Here is a 20,143-nt window from a genome sequence, read left to right on the forward strand (position 1 = left end):
CTTTTTCTGATTCAGTTTCTTTCTGTTTTAGCAACTGGTTGTGGTATTTTTATTGTGTTGTGAATGGACTTCGTAATTTTTTGGTACTGCTAAAAATTTAATATTTCTTATGTTAAGCCTGTCTGCATGGTTGAGACCAGGTATATTTATTGAACCTGTGCGTTAAATCTAACAATATGTTATTCCTAACATATGGAAATGACTCACATCCTCCTCAACGAATGGCCCCTCTTCTTACAATATAATAAGTCATCTGCTATGGAATATCATGCAGGAGCTATTAAGAAAGGTTAGTAACATTCCTGCATGACCAATTGATAAATGGAAAACAGTTCATAGTAATCCTATCCCTAGTGTAAGTGTGTTGGAAATGTGTCTATGAGTTGTGTAGCCATCACAAGTAACAGATTGTCCTCAATGGGAACTATACACTCTATTGCTACACTCTATTGTAGCACTTCGCACTCATAGGGTAGCGAAACGGAGAGGTCCAATGCCTACTCAAGGAAGATGGTGTGGACTAGTAATCACCAATCACTGGCATGCATTAATATGCACTCAAAGATTGATTGCCCAGTCAGTATTTTGTTTTTAGGAAAAGGAAAAATACATTTATTGCGCATGCACTACTAAATATTATGCAATAATTTACAAATATAGACAATGGCAGATGGGACATATCATAGATGGTATTGTGTAATCACCTGCGTGTGTACTCCCCAGAGTGGTCGCCCTACCTTATCAAGTTAGTTTTAACAGTAGTTATACAGTATAATAGGCATGTTGATTTTGCGTGTCATTGTCATTATTGCAATAATGATGAACACATAAAATATGTATAATCATTATGAAAACCCAATAATACATTTACCAGGGATAAAATCTGTGTTTGTGCATTCTTTCATATATTTGGCGCTAGACTGTAATTATAAAAATAACCCCTAACGGGCATCACAGTTGTTTCTTGAATGTGGATTTGCTTAAAAAAAATGAAAGACAAGAGGTGATTGGCAAAACAGGAACAGATGGTTTAATTAAAATCAGCGGCCGGGAGAGCAGTACAGAGTTAGGGTCTCATGACTGTCTCAAAGCACATTGGTTCTGAGCACCCTTACATATATTTCTCAAAGCATCATAAAACATTTCTATGCATTCTTTAGAGAAAGGAATCCGGACCTAGTCACAGAGCTATAAGTCTGACCATCTGATAAAGTACGCAGGTGGGTCTTGACCTTGCGTGCACATTAGACGGGCCAGTAGGTAACATGTCCAGGTGTCCAGCATGGGGAGCACATGATCAGTGCATGTTGTGTTTGTGTCCTGTTCTGATAAGCTGAGTGTTCCTAACTTTATGTGGTGTCTAACTTTTATGGTGTTTGGGAACGTGCACCCCTCCGGTCAAATATGGTTTATTGGTGGACAATCTCCTAGGACCATTGTGGTTTCACTGTCTATCTGACGGATCTATTTGGGTTTTTCCTGTTTGCATGTTTGTCTACGAGCTACGTGTCACCCCACCTGTGATCCATTAATCAGATCCTTCAGGCCTAGGTCACAGGGCTTGACTGACCATGTATTTCTGACTCTGGGTTGAGGTTGAGTTCACAACGGGTGTATTAGACAACAATGATGCAAATTCGTTGTTATGCGTTCACATATCATGGTGTACATTGACATAGTTGTTATCAATATTAACGCTGTGATAAAAGCATTGTGAAAAAGCACTGCATTACAATCATACAATCAGGCCCTAGAGGGTGTAACAAGAGGAACAGTGCATTACACATTTATAAGCCTCCAGGCCTTTTGAGGTGTGACCATTCACGAGGCATCTAGAGGACGAGCCACTCGCCGCTTTTTCTTTGTAAAGTGGCCTTGTATTGTGCTTTAGGGGGGTGCCTGGTCCCACCCAGGCACCCCAGTTGCAGTTCTTTGTAGGGGGCAGCTCTGGGAGCCCACCCTTGGTTGCCCTCACTGGCTCCCCATGCCAGCAGCACAATTGTGTAGCCTCCATTTGGGTATGCCGCTCCAGCAGGCAGGCATGCACTTACCTCTCGTTCCCTTCAGACACAGGCACAGGTAGTGGGGAGAGCGGACCACGTGGGGTGTGTGTCGCACTCCTCTGTCCTTATCCTCCATAACAGGGCCCAGGGATGGGGTCCTGGGCCCTTCCCACCTTCTGCGGGGGACCACAATGGCACTCTCCCATAATTAAAACTCCAGGGAAGAATGATGCCGCTTCCCTACATCACTGCATCACTCAGGGGTCTGGGGATGGGATCTGGGCCCCCATGTTGGAATTCACCCAGGGGATGTGGTTCCCGGGAGAGGTAGCAGAATGAGTAAGGTGGTGTCCCACACATGCCCTCATCCCCAAGCTGATTAATCCCAGCTTCTTGGTGCCACCCCCCGCATTGGTCCGCCAAGTGGAAATTATTAGTATGGCAGCGGAGCCTCAAGTGCTCCAGAGGAAAAATATGTCAAAGGGCACCTAACTTTAGAATTCCATAACTCTGGCCTTGTTGAGCTGATGTGGATGAACCTGGACTCATTGTGCCCCTGGAGGTGAGCTCTATACACCAGCTGCAACACCCTCTTCACCATCAAAGTGGTCCAGTCCTCAAAATGCTGGTCCTCCTGGCTCCCTACAGCAATTCTCCTTTGGTGCTTTGTTGGTAGGTACAGGTAAGTCCAGGGCTTTCCCTCAACTGGTCCTCAGACGGTTTAAGGAGGGCAGTATCACTGGCCCTTGGGGAGGCCCACTGGTCCTGAGGCCAAATGAGCAGAGTCTTGGATCCTGAGTTTGGTTACATTTTGCAATGGCAGTCCAAGGATCCATCAGCAAATTAGGTAGACAATCTGTTGCAAGAAAAAGTTTTCCCCTTGTGCAAGAGTTTATAAAGGGGAGAGAGAAAAGTTCCAGAAGACAGGCACCCCAAGCCAAACCCGGGTTGCCACATCACCTCCCTATCACTGTTCCAACCCTCCTGCACAGCATGTGGGACAATTTTAAATTACATCATTGAGGAGCCACTGGCTACATCAGTTCCTGGGGTCTCAGCTCCACCCCTCACTGACATCACTGCCAGGAACTTGCACACTAGAATTTCAATTGTAGTCCCAAAGGGGGTTGGCCCCAGTTATCTGGGTACTCTTCTATGTTCAGTGGGCATGGACAGGCTCATCCCTGGTGCATTGCGACAGCTGGGTGACTGATACAGACCATTTCTCCCACTCTTTTTCATCCTCGGGGGCTGAGAGATATTCTGCTAATTGCTTCTTTTGTGTGGGGCGGCCTTTGTTCCTGCTCATGGAGAATATGTAATAACTGGGCATATTTTAGGGTGCTACAAGGTCTGGGGTCTGATCTTGAGCTGAGCCAAGACAATACGAACATTCAGAATGACCCATCAGATGTAGTTTCATTTTGGAAGTTACAAATATGGCTTTCTTCAGAGGCTACAGTTCAATTCAAGATGTAATGGTCTGTGTAGGCCAAGGGGAAGTGGAGCTACATTCTAAGGCAGTTCCTTCTGTATGTGTATAATGGGGTGGCCTATATGGACTGAGTAGACCTAAGGCTACTCTTGGCCTGGGTCATGCAAAACTGCATCCACCACAATGTTTCTGGCAAAGGGTCTAGTGCCTCTGCACTGATTCCAAAACAAATGATAGGTCTAAAACCTGTCCCCTGGAACACTGGGGGTCCCCCCACTGAAGAAGACACAAACTAGTACCCCCATTGAACTGAGTCATATAAGCCCCTGAACAAGCTGCTGACCTTCACCCTCAATAGTTACTCTGCATCTATGCTGCCATCACCATTTTGGTATGACTATGTCCCCTAAGGGGACTCCAATCCAATCACTTAGTTCTCCTAGATAAGAGTCACCTCCACAGTTCCCACTACAGGAACCCTTCACCTGTGGATTCCCTCCAGCCCCACTGGGGCACCAGAAGTGATGCAGGACACTGAGTGGGTCATGCCCGAGTCAGGCACCATGGAAACCAAATTACAACCTCCATGCCACAACCATAAAGACCAATGGGGATTACGCAGGTTACTACAGTGAAAGGTTCTACATGTCAAAACAAGGCCAACACATGCCTCCTTCCAGCACACTCAGCAGAGGACTTGTCCCCTCTGACTGAGCCTTTGCTTGGTGAACCACAACTTTGAGGGGGCCCAAGGCATCCACCCTAAGGCTGACACACAATAATGCACCATGCATTTACCTATTCCCTCAGGGCCTCCTGCGCTCCATCACAAGGGCCATTCACCCCTCCAGTACACCCACCTAGAGTGCAGTTCACAGAAGTCTGTCAGGCTTAGTCCTGGAAAGCTCTGCCCATTTGACAGCCCAAATCAACAGTGCTCAACAGAAGTGACTATACCACTCCAGTCCGAAGAACAGGGTCCTTTCACTTAAAATAAGTCCCCACCTGGCCTCATGGTTGGGTCACTGTGGGCAGAACCACCTTCTGCACTTGGCTGTGGGCCACACTGCCCAGTACGTCAAATGCCTGGCTACCTTTGGCATCTAAGGGCCCCAGGGCATCCCCAAGGCTACACCAGTAATGCACCAGTAGGCAGGGGGTTGCTTAAGGTAGAGCCTCCGACCCACCTGCTCCATACTCAGGTGCCGAAACCACCATCCAAAGCCTTCCTATCTATTTAGCTCTTATCTGGCAAACCAGGATTTCAATGGCCCTCAAGGCATTTTCGAGGCTGGTACACCCAGCAATGCACCAGGAAGGGGTGTGCTTAAGGCAGAACCTCCTGCATTTCCTCAGATTATGCTGAGGCCATAGACCACAAGTATAGGGCTTCTACCCTCATTCCGGGGACCTTATACCACAGGACCCACCTGATTGGCCTACCAGCTGGTCACCACCCCAGCCTTCACCTCTTGTATAGGAAAAAAGTCCTAGGATGACATTCTACAATGCTCTTGGGCAGTTGTCTGCCCTACCCTGACACCTCAGGGTCAGCCACTACACCTTCACCTCAGGGAACATCCCTCTTCAGGCCCTCCCCTTCCCCATCAGATAACAAATGGAGACCATGAGAACCACAGCTTTCTCACACCCCCATAGTCGGAAAATGTCTCTGGAACCTCCCACCCTCCTGTTGAGAACCTGTGGGGGGGCACTAATTCTAGGTACTCAAATGATTTCTGGCCTGCACCAATGCCAGGAAAAAGGCTGTACAAAGAAAGACTCACAGTGGGCCACCTTGCCAGGAAATCTGGACTGCCCAAGGCAAGTGTGAGCATTTTCTGGAGGCCCCAAACACTTCCTAGACCCTTGAAAGCAGATCTATGGTGTGGGTAACTGTTGTTGCCCCTAAACCTATAGAGAAGAATCCTCCTCATACAGGCCCAGTGTATTGTGCAGAGATTTGAAGGACACTTTAAAGTTTGTAATACTCTAGTGGGAACATTGTTTGTAAAAGCCTAACCCGGCATCACATAATTTAAAAAATGTAAGCTGGCCGTAACTAACACACTTAATACATTAGTCAACAATCAGTGCTTTTACATGACATGTGTGTGGAGACTTTTCCCTCACACATCTAGAGTTCACCAAACCAAACCTTTGAATCCCCCTCAGAGCCTTGTGCTTTGATATTTGCACAATAATGCATAAGTAATGTGTGGCAAAACTGGACTTATCAAATCTTATCACTTTGTACTGGAACTGTGATACTATATCCCACCACTGCCACCAATGTTGGATATTGGGCTGTTAGTTGTGTGGCCATCACAAGTAACAGATCCACAATTGTCCTGAGTGGGAACCAAATACTCCATTGTAGCACTTGCCTCTCACAAGGTAGAGAAGTGGAACAGTCTAAGGCCAAGTCAAGGGATGTGGTATCAATCAGACCCATCAATCAGGGGGTTCTTATACAGCACAAGCTTTTCACTAGGAGGGTCTCTAGGCACTTATTTGGTGTTGCAGATCCATCCCGGTTGGCGGTGGTGGTCAAAGAGGCAGGACTTGAGCTGCTTTCTGAAGTCTGGATGTGTGCAGGTCTAAGGGGCAGGTTGCTCCAGATTTTGGCAGCGAGGTGGGAGAAGGTGCACCCTTTGATAATCTCAGGATAGATGTGGGGGGCGTGTGCCTGTGCAAGGGGGACTGAGTGTAGTTTTCTGGTTGCTCGTTGGAACATGAGGTTGTTGATATAGGTGAGTCCGATATTATGGAGGGACTTGTAGGCATGGGTATGGAGTTTAAAGATGCATCTGTGCTGTACGGGGAGCCAGTAGAGGGCCTTGAGTTGAGGCGAGATGCTGGTTCTTCTGGGAGGGTCGAGGATGAGCCTAGCTGCAGAGTTCTGGATGGTTTGGATGCTGTTAAAGAGCTGTTTTGTGGTTCCAGCATACAATGCGTTGCCATTGTCGAGGCAGCTGGAGATGAGGGCCTGTGTGACTGTTTTTCTGGTGGAGATGACTATCAGTTGAAAGATCTTGTGGAGCATGCGGAGGATGTTGTATGTGCTAATGATCACCAATCACTGAAACACAAAAATAACATTCAGTAAATGATTGCGCAGTCAATACGTTTTCTTTAGGAAGTGAAGTACATTTATTACATACTCTACTAAATACTGAACCATAATTTACAAAAGTATACAATGGCAGATGGAACCTACCATAGATGACATTGTGTAATCACTGATGACCCACACAGAGGTCACCCAATCATATCAAGTGAGTTTCAACAGTTGGTAATGAATAAATACCATGAGTCATTGTCATTATTGTGATACACTCAAATATAAGACCTCAATGGTCTCTATAGGCCACGGGGAAGTGAAACTACAACCTAAGGCAGTTACCTCCCTCTGTGTATAATGGGGTGTCACTATAGTTCAACAGTAAAGCACACTGACTTCCTCTAATAGTATACACTACCCTCATGAGGCTTATCCTAGGTAAATACCTAATCCAGCAAAGTCCCCATTGCGCCAGGCTACCTATGCGCTGTTAACAGGCTGCACATAACAGCAGTCATCCACATGCAGCCCACACACAAATGCACATGCATGTGAACACGTGTTCATGTATAACATCCAAGTTCCTTTTCACTTGCTGTGTTGCAGTGCCTTATCTTAAAAGGTAGACACTGACAGTAAACATGCACAGTCCTTTTGCCATGATTATCGTGGGTCAGACATTGGTAGTGAGACTTACTCACTGAAAAAAGCCCCAAAAAACGAGTAATCAGAAAAGCAAAACAATCCAGGCGTACTGCATGGGCAGAACCCAGTGCAACAGGGTGTATAGAAATCTATTAATACATTTTTAAACTAGGAACACATGAAATAGTTACAACATCTCAAGAGTTTGAATGTTTTTCCAGTAAGCAATAAAACCTTTTTCCAAACCACTATAGATATTTAATTTCTTCTTTTCAATTAATTTAATGTAAATAAATACAACAACTCAAAACTAGGGGTCTTTCTAGATACCTTTGATTATGATTACCAAAAGTATCCTTTTCCCTCTGTATCCCTGAAATCAAAGAGAAATGACCATAACTATGGGAACACCTTCGGAATACAACTACATTTTCTTAAGTGTAACCTTTCCTTAAGTAAGCAGGAGACACCTGCTGGACCCCATTTTCACCTCTAGCCATTGCGTCAAATTCAGCCATGTACAGAACTCATGTGGACCGATCACTCCGTTGTCCACTTCAGAATCTCCAGCCCCTGCACCTCCAGCCCCAAGATGATCAGCACTCCCCACCAGAGGTAGAACAAAATCTCAGAGACCAGCTGAGTGGATGCCCTAAACACCTCCAATCCCACTACCGTGACCAACCTAGAACAGGGAGTGAAAAACATCAATGCCTGGATCACCAATTGCACCAACAGCATTGTCCCCATCAAGTGCAACATCCACAGCAAATCCTCCAAAAAAGCCAGTTGGTACACCTGAGAACTCAGAACAGCAAATCAAGACAGCAAACAGCTGAAGAGAAGATGGCATGCCAGCAAGGGCACCTCTGACAGAGCAACCTATAAGACCTCCCTCAACCTCTACTACCACTTGCTGAGGGCAACAAAAAAGACAGTCTTACCAACATCATTAAGGGATTCCCTAACCCGGCTTCCAGCGAAAGCAACATCACATCCTCTCAGGAGCTGTGTGACAATCTTGGCCACTTCTTCCATGACAAGATTGCAACCATCTACAGAAACTTCGAGCCCCAACTCACACCTACAGACTTCCTTGACAGATACACCACCACTGTAATCAACACAAACCACATACTGACCATTTTGACCATCCTCTACACCCAGGACATCACCTCTGCCATGAAATCCATCCACTCTGGAGCTACCACAGACCCATGCCCGCACTACATCTTCAACCTTAGAAACCAAAGGATCAGCCATGAACTCACCACCCTGCTCAACACCTCTATCAACACTGCAACATTTCCAGATGCCTGGAAACACCCCAAATTCAGACCACTACTCAAAAAACCCTCCACCGACCCCAGTGAACCCAAAAACTATTGGCCAATATCCCTGCTCCCATTCCCAGCGGAGGTACTGGAAAAGATCATCAGCAAGCAAATCATGACATACCTGGAGCAGAAGCAACTATTCGATGCCTCCCAATCCAGCTTCTGGAGCAATCACAGCACCGAAACTGTCCTGATCCCAGCAACCAACGACACCCAAACCCTCATTGACTGAGGAAAAACAGCAGATTTGATCCTCCTTGACCTCTCAGCAGCCTTTGACACCTTATCCCATCACGTGCTGATAAAAAAAACTCCACCACATCAGCATCAAAGCGGATGAGCTCAGATGGATCACCTCCTTCCTCTCCAGATGAGCCCAGAAGATCTATCTCCCTCTGAACCCAAGGAGATCATCTGTGGTGTCCCTCAGGGCTCATCCCTCAGCCCCATGCTCTACAGCGCATATATGACCCTGCTGGCCAACATTGTCAGATCCCATAGTCTCAACATAATTTTCTACGCAGATGACACACAACTCATGCTCTCACTCACTAACAACTTCCACAGATGCATGAGAAGCGTTCCTGACTGGATGAAGGAAGTACTGATCTTTGGCAACAGCAGCACCACATGGAACAACTCCTGGTGGCCATCAGATCTAGAACCCACTCCCTCTGACCACACTAGAAACCTCAGAATCATCATTGACAGCAAGCTCATATAACCATGCCATTTCCTTTGCATGCTTCCTCATCTTGTGCATGCTATGTAAGATCTTCATGTGTCTCCCTGCATGCGATGCACCATAACAAAGGCCCTCATCAACAGCCAACTGGACTATGGCAATGCGCTCTATGAAGGAATCACTGCACACCTCCTACAGAGACTTCAGACCATACAGAATGCACAGCCAGACTCATTCTCAGCGTTCCTTGATGAACCCACATCACACCCCACCTCAGGCAACTCCACTGGCTTCCCCTACAGAAGAGATGCCAATTCAAACTGCTGACCCATGCACAAAAGGCTCTACACAACCAATGACCCACATACACTAACCACCACCTGAACTTCCACGAACCGTCAAGAAGACTACGCTCTGCCTCCCTTTCACTTGCCCATACTCCCTGCTTCTACCGAAGCAGAAGTGGAGGATACTCCTTCTGTTACATCACAGCAAAAACCTGGAACAGCCTCCCCAACACCTTCCGGCCCTCACCTCACAACCGGAATTCTGAATGGCCCTCACGATCTGGCTGATCAAATAAGCCTCTGGGACCTGCAAGCATCTGGATACTCTATTAGGTGTTTAGCCATGCATTATAAATCCTGATTGATTGCTTGATTGATTGAGACTGAATATGATGCTTCCTTTCCGCAAAGTGTGGCACAGAGTGGATCCATCTTTGAACAGGGCAAATCAATCACCAGCATTCTGATCCACATCTGTGTGAATGATATCTATTAATACCACTTATGTAGCATTCTGATAGTTTATCTATAATCCTGTTACATGAGGGCTTCCTCACTGCAAAATTGAATGAAACTTTGTTCATAATTGTAGGAAAGAACCATCTTGCCTGGCATGTTACCCCCATATTTCACTGTATATATGTTGTTTCAGTGTATGTGCCACTGGGACCCTGCCAGCCAGGGCCCCAGTGCTCATAAGTGTGCCCTGTATGTGTTCCCTGTGTCATGACTAACTGTCTCACTGAGGCCCTGCTAATCAGAACCTCAGTGGTTATGCTCTCTCTGCTTTCTAAATTGTCACTAACAGGCTAGTGACCAATTTCACCAATTCACATTGGCATACTGGAACACCCTTATAATTCCCTAGTATATGGTACTGAGGTACCCAGGGTATTGGGGTTCCAGGAGATCCCTATGGGGTGCAGCATTTCTTTTGCCACCCATAGGGAGCTCTGACAATTCTTACACAGGCCTGCCACTGCAGCCTGAGTGAAATAACGTCCACGTTCTTTCACAGCCATTTACCACTGCACTTAAGTAACTTATAAGTCACCTATATGTCTAACCTTTACCTGGTAAAGGTTGGGTGCTAAGTTACTTAGTGTGTGGGCACCCTGGCACTAGCCAAGGTGCCCCCAAATCGTTCAGGGCAGATTCCCCAGACTTTGTGAGTGAGGGGACACCATTTCACACGTGCACTATACATAGGTCACTTTGTCGCGACTCTTGGACTTGGTCCCCTTGTTCCACAGGTACTCTCGTCTGGAAATCCACTTTGGTTGCATTGCTGGTGTTGGTCTTCCTTGCAGAATTCCCCTATCATGACTTCTGTGCTCTCTGGGGAATATAGGTGCACTTTACACCTACTTTTCAGGGTCTTTGGGTGGGCTATTATTCTAACCCTCATTGTTTTCTTACAGTTCCAGCGACCCTCTACAAGCTCACATAAGTTTGGGGTCCATTCGTGGTTCGCATTCCACTTTTGGAGTATATGGTTTGTGTTGCACCTATACCTATGTGCTCCTATTGCAATCTACTGTAACTTTACATTGCTTGCATTACTTCCTTTTGCTATTACTGCATATTTTTGGTATTGTGTACATATATCTTGTGTATATTTGGCATCCTCATACTGAGGGTACTCACTGAGATACTTTTGGCATGTTGTCATAAAAATAAAGTACCTTTATTTTTAGTATATCTGTGTATTGTGTTTTCTTATGATATTGTGATATGACACCAGTGGTATAGTAGGAGCTTTGCATGTCTCCTAGTTCAGCCTAAGCTGCTCTGCTATAGCTACCTTCTATCAGCCTAAGCTGCTAGAAACACCTTTTCTACACTAATAAGGGATAACTGGACCTGGTACAGAGTGTAGGTACCCCTTGGTACCCACTACAAGCCAGGCCTGCCTCCTACAATAATGAACTGGGTTTAATCATTTAGGATCTTAACACTTCTTTTGTGAAAGCCATTGCATTTCACAATAAAGTACTTGAAAGAAGGCTCTGTAGAAATGTTGATGAAATAGATTCTTGTTTTTTACCTGCATCATACTTTCTACTTTCGGTTAAAACTAGATCAGCATTCTATGATGAAAGTGTGTAAACTTTTTTCAAATGATAATCTGTGCTATGTATCTCTCTGCAGATGGCGATGTCTATATCAGCAAGAAATGACACTCAGTCTTCAGTGACTCACTTCATTTTAGTTGGCTTCTCTGACATGTCGACTGCACATCAGGGATGGCTTTCTGCACTGTTTCTCTGCATCTACCTGCTGACAATAATCTGGAATACAATTATGATTCTCTTGGTGACCTTTGACCCTCTTCTACAAACCACTATGTACCTGTTCCTCAGAAACCTTTCCTTCTTAGAGATTTGTTACTCATCAACCACTCTCCCCAAATTGCTGATAATATTTTTCTTAGGGGTTAAATATATTTCATTTGTAGGATGTGCATTCCAAATGTATTTCTTTTTCTCAGTTGGGGTTACAGAGTGTTTTCTTTTAGCTTTCATGTCTTATGACAGATATGTTGCAATCTGTATCCCTTTGAGGTACCCCACCATCATGACCAAGTCTATGTGCAATTCCTTGACAGCTGTTTCATTTATGGGTGGTTTCTTTGAATCTCTTGTACAGACAGGATACATTTTCAGTCTGCCATATTGTGACTTTAATATAATAAACCATTTCTTTTGTGATATCCCATCAGTTTTAAGACTGGCCTGTACAAACACATTCAACAATGAAGTGTTCTTCTGGGCCTGCACTGTTGTGTTTGCAGTCATTCCTTTTATGTTGGTCCTCTCATCATATGTCCAAATCCTCCTCTCCATTCTCAGGATCCAGTCGATATCCGGGAGATATAAAGCCTTCTGTACCTGCTCATCACACCTAACATCTGTTATTCTGTTCTATGGGACTGGGACATTCACCTACTTAAGGCCAAGGTCCAGTCATTCACCTAAGAGAGACAAGCTTCTTGCTTTGCTTTATAGTATTATGACACCAATGATGAACCCTCTCATCTACAGTTTAAGGAATCAAGAAGTACAAGCATCCCTAATGAAAATTATGTCTCTGAGAAAAAGAGAATAAGTTAATAGGTTAAAGTCCAAGAAAGGGCAACCTAACTTTTAATGTCTTTCTCCATTTCATATACTTTGGGTGAGCTGGTGTCCTTGAGTGAACAATAATTTATATATGGGAATAGATGTGAAAATGGATGTGGAGGTCAGATGTGGGACAGGTACTACTCTGGCAGTAGATCACAAGTAGTTAAAGCCAATCTAAAGAGAATGAACTTAATTAGATTGCTGTATTTTTTGTTTTTAGAAGAGATGGATCTGGTCAGTTTGGGTAGGAAGACCACTGTACAGTTTACCTGACACTTGCATTCCATTGGCACAATTCTTAGTCAAATGTTTATATAAATAATTCATGTAAACGTTTCAGTCAACAAGGTGCGAGAAGCCCCAAGGGCCATGAGAGTGAGTTGGCATTGCATTCAATGAAGTAGCAGCTTGCTCATATGGGCATCAGGGCTCGTCCCACCTTACTTTCGTAATCTTTTTGTATTATTCCAATGGTTACCAATACCCTATTATTTACTATTCACCTGTCACCCCACACATTCTCAGTTCATTACACAGTTCGAAAAGGGTGGTGTCAGAAAGTAAGAGGCTGACAGTTTGCACCTACTGCTGTACAGGTTCAAACATTCAGTTTACTGCTTCAGTGCTGCTTGAGGTGGGAAGGAGGAGTATTCCTGCAGAAAAGAGTCAATAGTAACAGCTCAAACAGTACCTGAGATGTTAAAACCTCTGCACTACCCTGATCCAAGTTATCTGTGGCACCCTCCTCACTCAGCACTATGGGCCAGATGTAGCAACCCGTTTGCGAGTCGCTAATGGCGAAAATCGCCGTTTGCGACTCGCAAACGTGGGTTTGCAATTCAGAAATGCATATTGCGAGTCGTTACCGACTCGCAATATGCATTTCCGACTCGCAAATAGGAAGGGGTGTTCCCGTCCTATTTGCGAGTCGCATTGGGATGCAATACCATTTGCGACTGCATATGCGGTCGCAAATGGCATCGCAGTTACCATCCACTTCAAGTGGATGGTAACCCAATCGCAAATTGGAAGGGGTGCCCATGGGACCCCTTCCAGTTTGTGACTGGACCCCAAAATATTTTTTCAGGGCAGGGAGTGGTCCAAGGGACCACTCCCTGCCCTGAAAAAAAACCGAAACTAAAGGAAAACGGGCTACACTTAAAAAAAAAACAACTGCTTTATTTAAAAGCAGGTCGCTAACATGGAGGTCTGCTGACGTCAGCAGGCCTCCATGTTAGCGAGTGCCTATACTCGCAATGGGGCCGCAATTTGCGACCCACCTCATGAATATTCATGAGGTGGGTCATTGCGACCCCATTGCGAGTTGCAGTCGGTGTCTGAGACACCGTACTGCATAGCAATTTGCGACTTGCAAATTGCGAGTCGCAGGGACTCGCAATTTGCAAGTCGCAAATTGATTTTTTGCTACATCTGGCCCTATATTGCTAACACTTGGGGTAGGCACACAAGTCTGCAGCTGCTTGTTCCTAGCACTGATGCCATCTCCATTCATGCATGCAGAGTGGTAACATTTTAAGCACTTGAGCTGGTAAAGCCCCAGGGTGTCTTCCCAAAGAACCCCCCACACCCTTTGTATGGTTAGAGGATGATTGAGACAGCCCTTTGACTGAACGCTCTTTTGGGGGTCTTTAAAGAACACCTCTTGGTTTTCACTGTCCCCCCATCTTCCTGTTGAGGGGCTTTCGAAGCACCTTTCTTGCGGTCCCCCTTGGGTACCTTTCTGGTCTCCCTGGGATGGATGCAGTGGTTGGCCACTTTCCCAAGCTATCTGGGTACAGTTAACACCGAATCAATTAGATGCTGGACCAGCTGTGCAAAACAATTACTCAAAAGGTGCCCATTAATCATTAGATTTTAAAGCCCATCATAATCATTCACTTTGATGTCCATTGCCTAACCATCTTGATAAAACCTCAAAATTAACAAGTGACTGACATGACTACTTCTGGCTATACCTGAACTTCAGGCAATGTTTCTCAGGGGTCAGACCACACTCTGTCATGCCAGGGCAACCAATTCAGCCTCAGCACTCCCTCTCACCTTGCCTGTTCTCCAACTGTGACTGGGTGAAGCTGCTGGAGCACACTGATCTGTACTCTGAACAAACAGGTGACCTGGATCCCATATGTACCTCCTCCTCCACTAGCACTGAGACCATGGCAGGGCTATCCCCATCTACCTCCTCTTTTTCATACTCTACTCCATCATCCTCGTGCTCCAGTGTGGTGGAATGTAGCAGATGGGCTTAATCCCATGCTCTGAAGGCTGTCTGACACTCTTCCTCCTTGGATCCCTTTGACAGTTTCTGCACTCTCTCCTTGCATAGCTTCCTCAACTACGCCATTCCAAGGCCCTCATTGCTACTCAGATCCACTTCCATCCTTTGAAAAATGATAGGTGCAAAATAGAAGGGTAGGAGTGAAATGTAGGGAAAAAATGGCCAATTAGGCAGGCAGGCTTAACTTAGAGGCAGAGTTTAAAGTAATTAGGCAGTAATCAAACAGTGTTAAAGTCAAAACACAAAACAAGTATAATCCCAAACAAACTTAGAAAAATAAAGTACATTTTAATTAATAAATTGACACAAAATTATGAAAATCTAGTAAGAGAAACCAACGCTTTGAATTTTTAATTCTCAATTTTTAAAATAGTGCCAAAAAGTGTTAAGCTCCAACCGAGGTCATCTGCTTGCACTTTTCCAGTACCTAGGTGCAAATCACCAGTGACCAGGGTAGAGCGAGTTTTCAATGCTTGACCCACCCAGAAGTTTTATCTTCAGACTTAGCCCATATTTATACTTTTTAGTGCTGCATGTGCGTTGTTTTTAATGCAAAATTGGCGCAAAGTTACAAAATACAATTGTATTTTTTTAGGGTGCGCCGATTTTGCATCCAAAAAAGTATAAATATGGGCCTTGGTGTCTAAAATGGAAGTAAAAAATCATCAATGAGGCAAGGCAGTAGGATGCGGATGAAGAGGGCTCCACATCATTGACTAGCCACTGGACAAGGGCTAGTTGAAGCCATTGACTTTTGGTGGGAAAGCTGAGAGCAGGAGAAATGTAAACCAGCAGAATATAGTTGTGCCTTTGCCTCGTGATGGGTTATACCTTTGGACTTAGTCACTGTTATAAGGGTCAGCCTTATGACCCTTGAAGTCACCTTCAATGTTCTGGGTGCAGGAGGGAGAGCAGATCCAGTCTTCTAGACACTTCTCATGTTACAGACAGCAGGTCAAATCCTTCCGCAAGTTCAGTGTACTGTGGGTGCCAAAGTAATGCCTGGCACCAGCCTGGGAGGGGAGAAGATGCATGGCCGACATTCCTAACCAATAAGGTAAAACTTCTCAAGGGCAACTCTATCTAAATTTGAAGCACTTTCTATGTGTCCTACTGAAATCAATCCTGCAGTGCTCTCTCTGCCTAAATCCTAAATGGTAAAAACCTACGCCCCTAGTGCAGATCCTGTACATCTACTCTAGAGGTGTGGCCAGGTAAATGAGCAACCCCTCCTCTGTAATGACTCTAAACCAGTTCTTGGGGCAGCTCTGGGTTTGGAACATGCTTGGCTGGGGGAAAAAGAAGGGCCTGCCCAGATATCACCTAACATTTCCCTGTTTCAAGAGTATGCTACAGCTGGCTAATACTGAGCTTCAGAAAATCTGAAATGCATGGTATCTATCCAGGTGAAGGTAAGGAGTAGCCATGTTGAATTTAGGGCTTCTCTGAATTATTACATGAAAGTAGATGTAAAACAAGGAGATGGCTGTGTTGCAGAGTAGGCCCTTTTTTAAGTTAATTAAGTTTCTGGGTATTGCCCTGATGGTCACCCTGCCAGTGGAACAGTACACCTCCCTACAGCCAAGGTCTTTGTCTCAACTCTGGGAGCAACTTTACACCTTATCAAGGGAGTATTTCAGCTGCCACGTAACAGCTAGGCTCATGCAAATGATCATCCAGAGTCTTTTGTGCAAGGAAAAGGTAACTTCCTAAATGTAGCTTTTACAAATTAGCCACTACAAATCTGACTTCACCAGTGAATCAGGTCTGTAATACATATTTCCAACATCCAAGAAACCTTTGTAACGGCTTACTAAGCACAAATAATAATATTAGATGCATTATTGTATCCCAGTGATTTCCTTTAGAGCAGTCAACCCTGCTTCCATAGAAAATAGTGTATAGGGTTTTTTCACTGCTAAGGACATGTTTGACTTTAACATGTCCTACTTTTAAATACCATCCGGTTTTATGCCTACCTACTGGTGACTTATTACTATTTAAAACAAAGATTTAGGCTGTGTAAGGGGATTATTTTGCAGGCTGAAGAGGCAGTTTAAAACTGCCCAGCTAGGCTAAACCTGGCAGACTTGCAGTCATGTTTGCACTATCATTGCATTGTATGGGATAGCACAACTGGTGCTGTATTCCACTAGTGACATTTAACTTATAGGCTCTGGGTCCCCTTTTGTACTATATACTAGGGACCTATAGGCAAGTGATTTATACAAATTAGGATTATTCCAATTTCATCATTTTGAAAGGAGAATCACAGGCACTTTACCACTGGTTAGCAGAAGTAAAGTGCAATTTGTTCTTCAGCCAGCAGAAAGAGTAAATGCAAATATATGGGAGGTACACCATGCAAAATAAGGCCATTTCCCAAAGTTCTGAATTTGAATGCTGATTGCAACTCATCCTGCAAAGTCATTTAACATCAGGTTTTAAGTGCACCATGATAAAGGAACTGGTCATATCCACTTGACTCCACTCTCAAGGGGGAAGCTCTTAAGTTGCTGTCCTTTGACTGATCCACTAAAATGGGGAAACCTTGTGTAAAATCAGAAAAACATCAGAAAACCCAGAAGGTTTTTGTGGCAGGCATAACTTGCATCCATATTCAATATTGTGGTCAATTGCCTCATCCCACCGCTGTAAATTTCCTTTTATCTTCAGACACATCACCAAATGGAGCCTTAGAGATGGCATATCTGTACTAATGCATTGTGAGTTACTCTTGGCTACCTGAATGAATTAAATTGTGGAAGAGACACGTTGCTCTAAGTCAAAGATCACACCATAGTTTTCGACTTTCTGAACTAGGTGTATGGCTATTACTAAAGATCGAAGATTTCTTCAGGACTCTACTACAACTGGCTATTACTGGACTTCAAATACTCTGAAATGCATGATGTCTCTCCAGGTGGATGTAATTACTAGCCATTTTGGATTCAGGGCTTCTCTGAGTTATTAAATGAAAGTAAAAGTGGAGAAAGGAGTTGGCAGTAGGGCAAAAATGTAGATATGAATGAGTGGAAAAAATAATCCAGTCTCGTGCTAGTGCACAGGACACAACTGGCATCCCAGCACCACCTACTGAGTATGTCCCTGGACCTGCAAAAATTATATTTAGAAATATGAAGGCGCTGCTTGAAGAAAGGTGACTTAAGCATTCCTGACTCCTGCTGGTACCCAGGGCCTGAAACTGTTCTCCAAGTATTAATGAGTTGGCCTCATGTTTTACTGCTATAGGGACACAAAAAGCAGAAAGACTCCCAATGGGCCACTGGCGAGAGAGAGACCTTGTTCCTCGAAGCCTGCTGTCAGAAAGCACTAACTTTAAACTGTGGTCCCAACAGGAGAGATGCAGTCATATGTCCCTTACTTCCTCCACCATCAATAACACAATAAAATATATTGTTCTGTGAATCTACACAGGGAAGGAGGAATGTCATAATAGAGAAAAAGAGACACTGATATTACCACCCTGATCCTTTTACTTTGCTTGGCACTAACGTCTGAAGGTTGAAGTGGATATATAAAGACAAGATCAGATATCTTAATAACGTACCACTAAGGTGGTGTGTATAATCTCAAAAGCAAGCTGATATACATTGTAAGTATCTATACACTTTCTGTGTTTTGAAGTGAAATTGAAGTTTCTGAAAAAGTAAAAATAATATGATTAAAATAACAGCAAAAGTAATACTAAATAACCTTTATTGAAAAAATGACTACCTTCTGTTTTGTGAATCTGTGCTCTCTGGTGATGATGAACTTAGTTTCTATAATGAACATTTCTGTTTAGCTAACACCTGTTGGAAAATGGGTCAATGGTAAGGGTGGGTAAGTACCTACACTTAGCAATAGGCCAATAACCTCCACTTAGGTCCAATTAGGTCTCAATAAATTAAACCCAGCTCAACCCTTGGCAGCTTGGCAACGAGCAGCAAAGCTTAACTCAGGAGACATATGTGTAAAGCATTTAAAAATCACAAAACACTGAGTAGGTAAAACACAAAACACAATACAAATGCAACACCAACTTATAAACATAGATAATATTTGTATTTTTAAAATGACACCAAAACTAATTAAATCAGATCAGGGGAACCAGAGATATGAATTTTTAAAGAATTAATGCTTTTTAGCGCTTAGAAATGAATTGCGCCAATCTGGTCATATGGTCCCAACTCGACCGGGGCAAAGTCAAAGTTAGAGGCCGACCGCGATGGAGCCCTGCTCGGCTACAGCTCGCAGGAGGCCTTGGTCAAAAGTTTACCTTCAGACTTAGTCGTTTTTCTGGAGATTTTCTTCAGCGGGACCAAGTCGCCATTCCAATCAGACCTCCTGGAACTCTTCCTCGGATATGCATAGCCCTCCGTGGAGATTTTTACCTTTTGATTTAGTCATTTTTTTTAGATGAAAATCCTACGACCGGGCAAACCTGAATCTTGATCTGACGTCTCTGGAGCCCTCTTCGGAAACACTGACTGGGAGGTCCCGGTCAACTTCCTACATTCGGACTTAGTCACTTTTTCTGGGATTTTCTTCACCGGGACGAACCTGCAAATTAGGCCGGGTCGCGGTGGAGGCAGGGCGGCTAGAGTTGCTGTGGCGGGTCGGTCCCTTTATGGAGCTTTTTTTCCAAAAGTTCTCCAAACTTCTCCAAACTTATGGATCTTCTTCCAGATGTTCCTTTAAGGTTCTTGTGAGGTCCACATCTCACCCCAATGTTCCAGAAGCTCTCAAATGCTCCTTGAGGGGTGCAGACTACAACTCCCAGAATGCACCTGGAACAATCTCCTTTTTGTTCGCTGGACAGTGATCAGCTGGTCAGTTTATTCAGGGGTTGGTGCAGGGGACTCTGGTTAGCAAGTTTTCACCAATTTAAGCCCAGCAAAGTCCATCCTGTGGTGAAGTCCAAGTGTGCAGCTGGTGCAGTCCTCCAGAGTGCAGTGTCTGGGTGCAGGTCAGGGGTCCAGCAGGGCAGTCCTTCTTCTTCTGTAGTTATTCCTTGTTGGAATTTGGCAGGGATCTGAGGTGTGGGTGCAGGTCTGCCAGTTTTATCCTTGCTCATGGGTGAAAAACAGTGGGGTTCTGGTTCTCCAGTCAGGTGCAGGGTACTTCCCCCCGCGATGACCACTTCCTGGGAAGTGGCAAAAGTCAATCCCAGGGAGCAACATTCCTCAAAAATCCATCATGGCTGAAACTGATTTTTGGATGTTACATCTGGCTGAACCCACCCACTGGTATGCCTAAA

General features: G+C 44.6%; 1 protein-coding gene and 1 long non-coding RNA gene across 2 annotated transcripts in view; one reads left to right on the forward strand and one right to left on the reverse strand.

The window, feature by feature from the left end:
* Positions 1 to 888: 888 nt before the first annotated feature.
* The window catches only part of LOC138299772 (uncharacterized), a 601,676-nt gene continuing 582,421 nt past the window's right edge, over positions 889 to 20,143 (reverse strand). The window contains exon 4 of the long non-coding RNA XR_011204833.1: positions 889 to 6,520. This is a non-coding gene — a long non-coding RNA (uncharacterized lncRNA). The remainder of the gene's footprint in view (positions 6,521 to 20,143) is intronic.
* Positions 11,614 to 12,564, forward strand: LOC138302216 (olfactory receptor 10A2-like). The gene has a single exon (XM_069242547.1). It carries the CDS (start codon positions 11,614 to 11,616, stop codon positions 12,562 to 12,564), a length of 951 nt encoding a protein of 316 aa, XP_069098648.1.

The sequence above is a fragment of the Pleurodeles waltl genome, chromosome 6 (genome assembly GCF_031143425.1).
Source record: "Pleurodeles waltl isolate 20211129_DDA chromosome 6, aPleWal1.hap1.20221129, whole genome shotgun sequence".
NCBI lineage: Eukaryota > Metazoa > Chordata > Amphibia > Caudata > Salamandridae > Pleurodeles > Pleurodeles waltl.

Excerpts from the sequence above, each read along its gene's own strand:
- LOC138302216 (XM_069242547.1), top strand. The coding sequence starts at position 11,614 with ATGTCTATATCAGCAAGAAATGACACTCAGTCTTCAGTGACTCACTTC.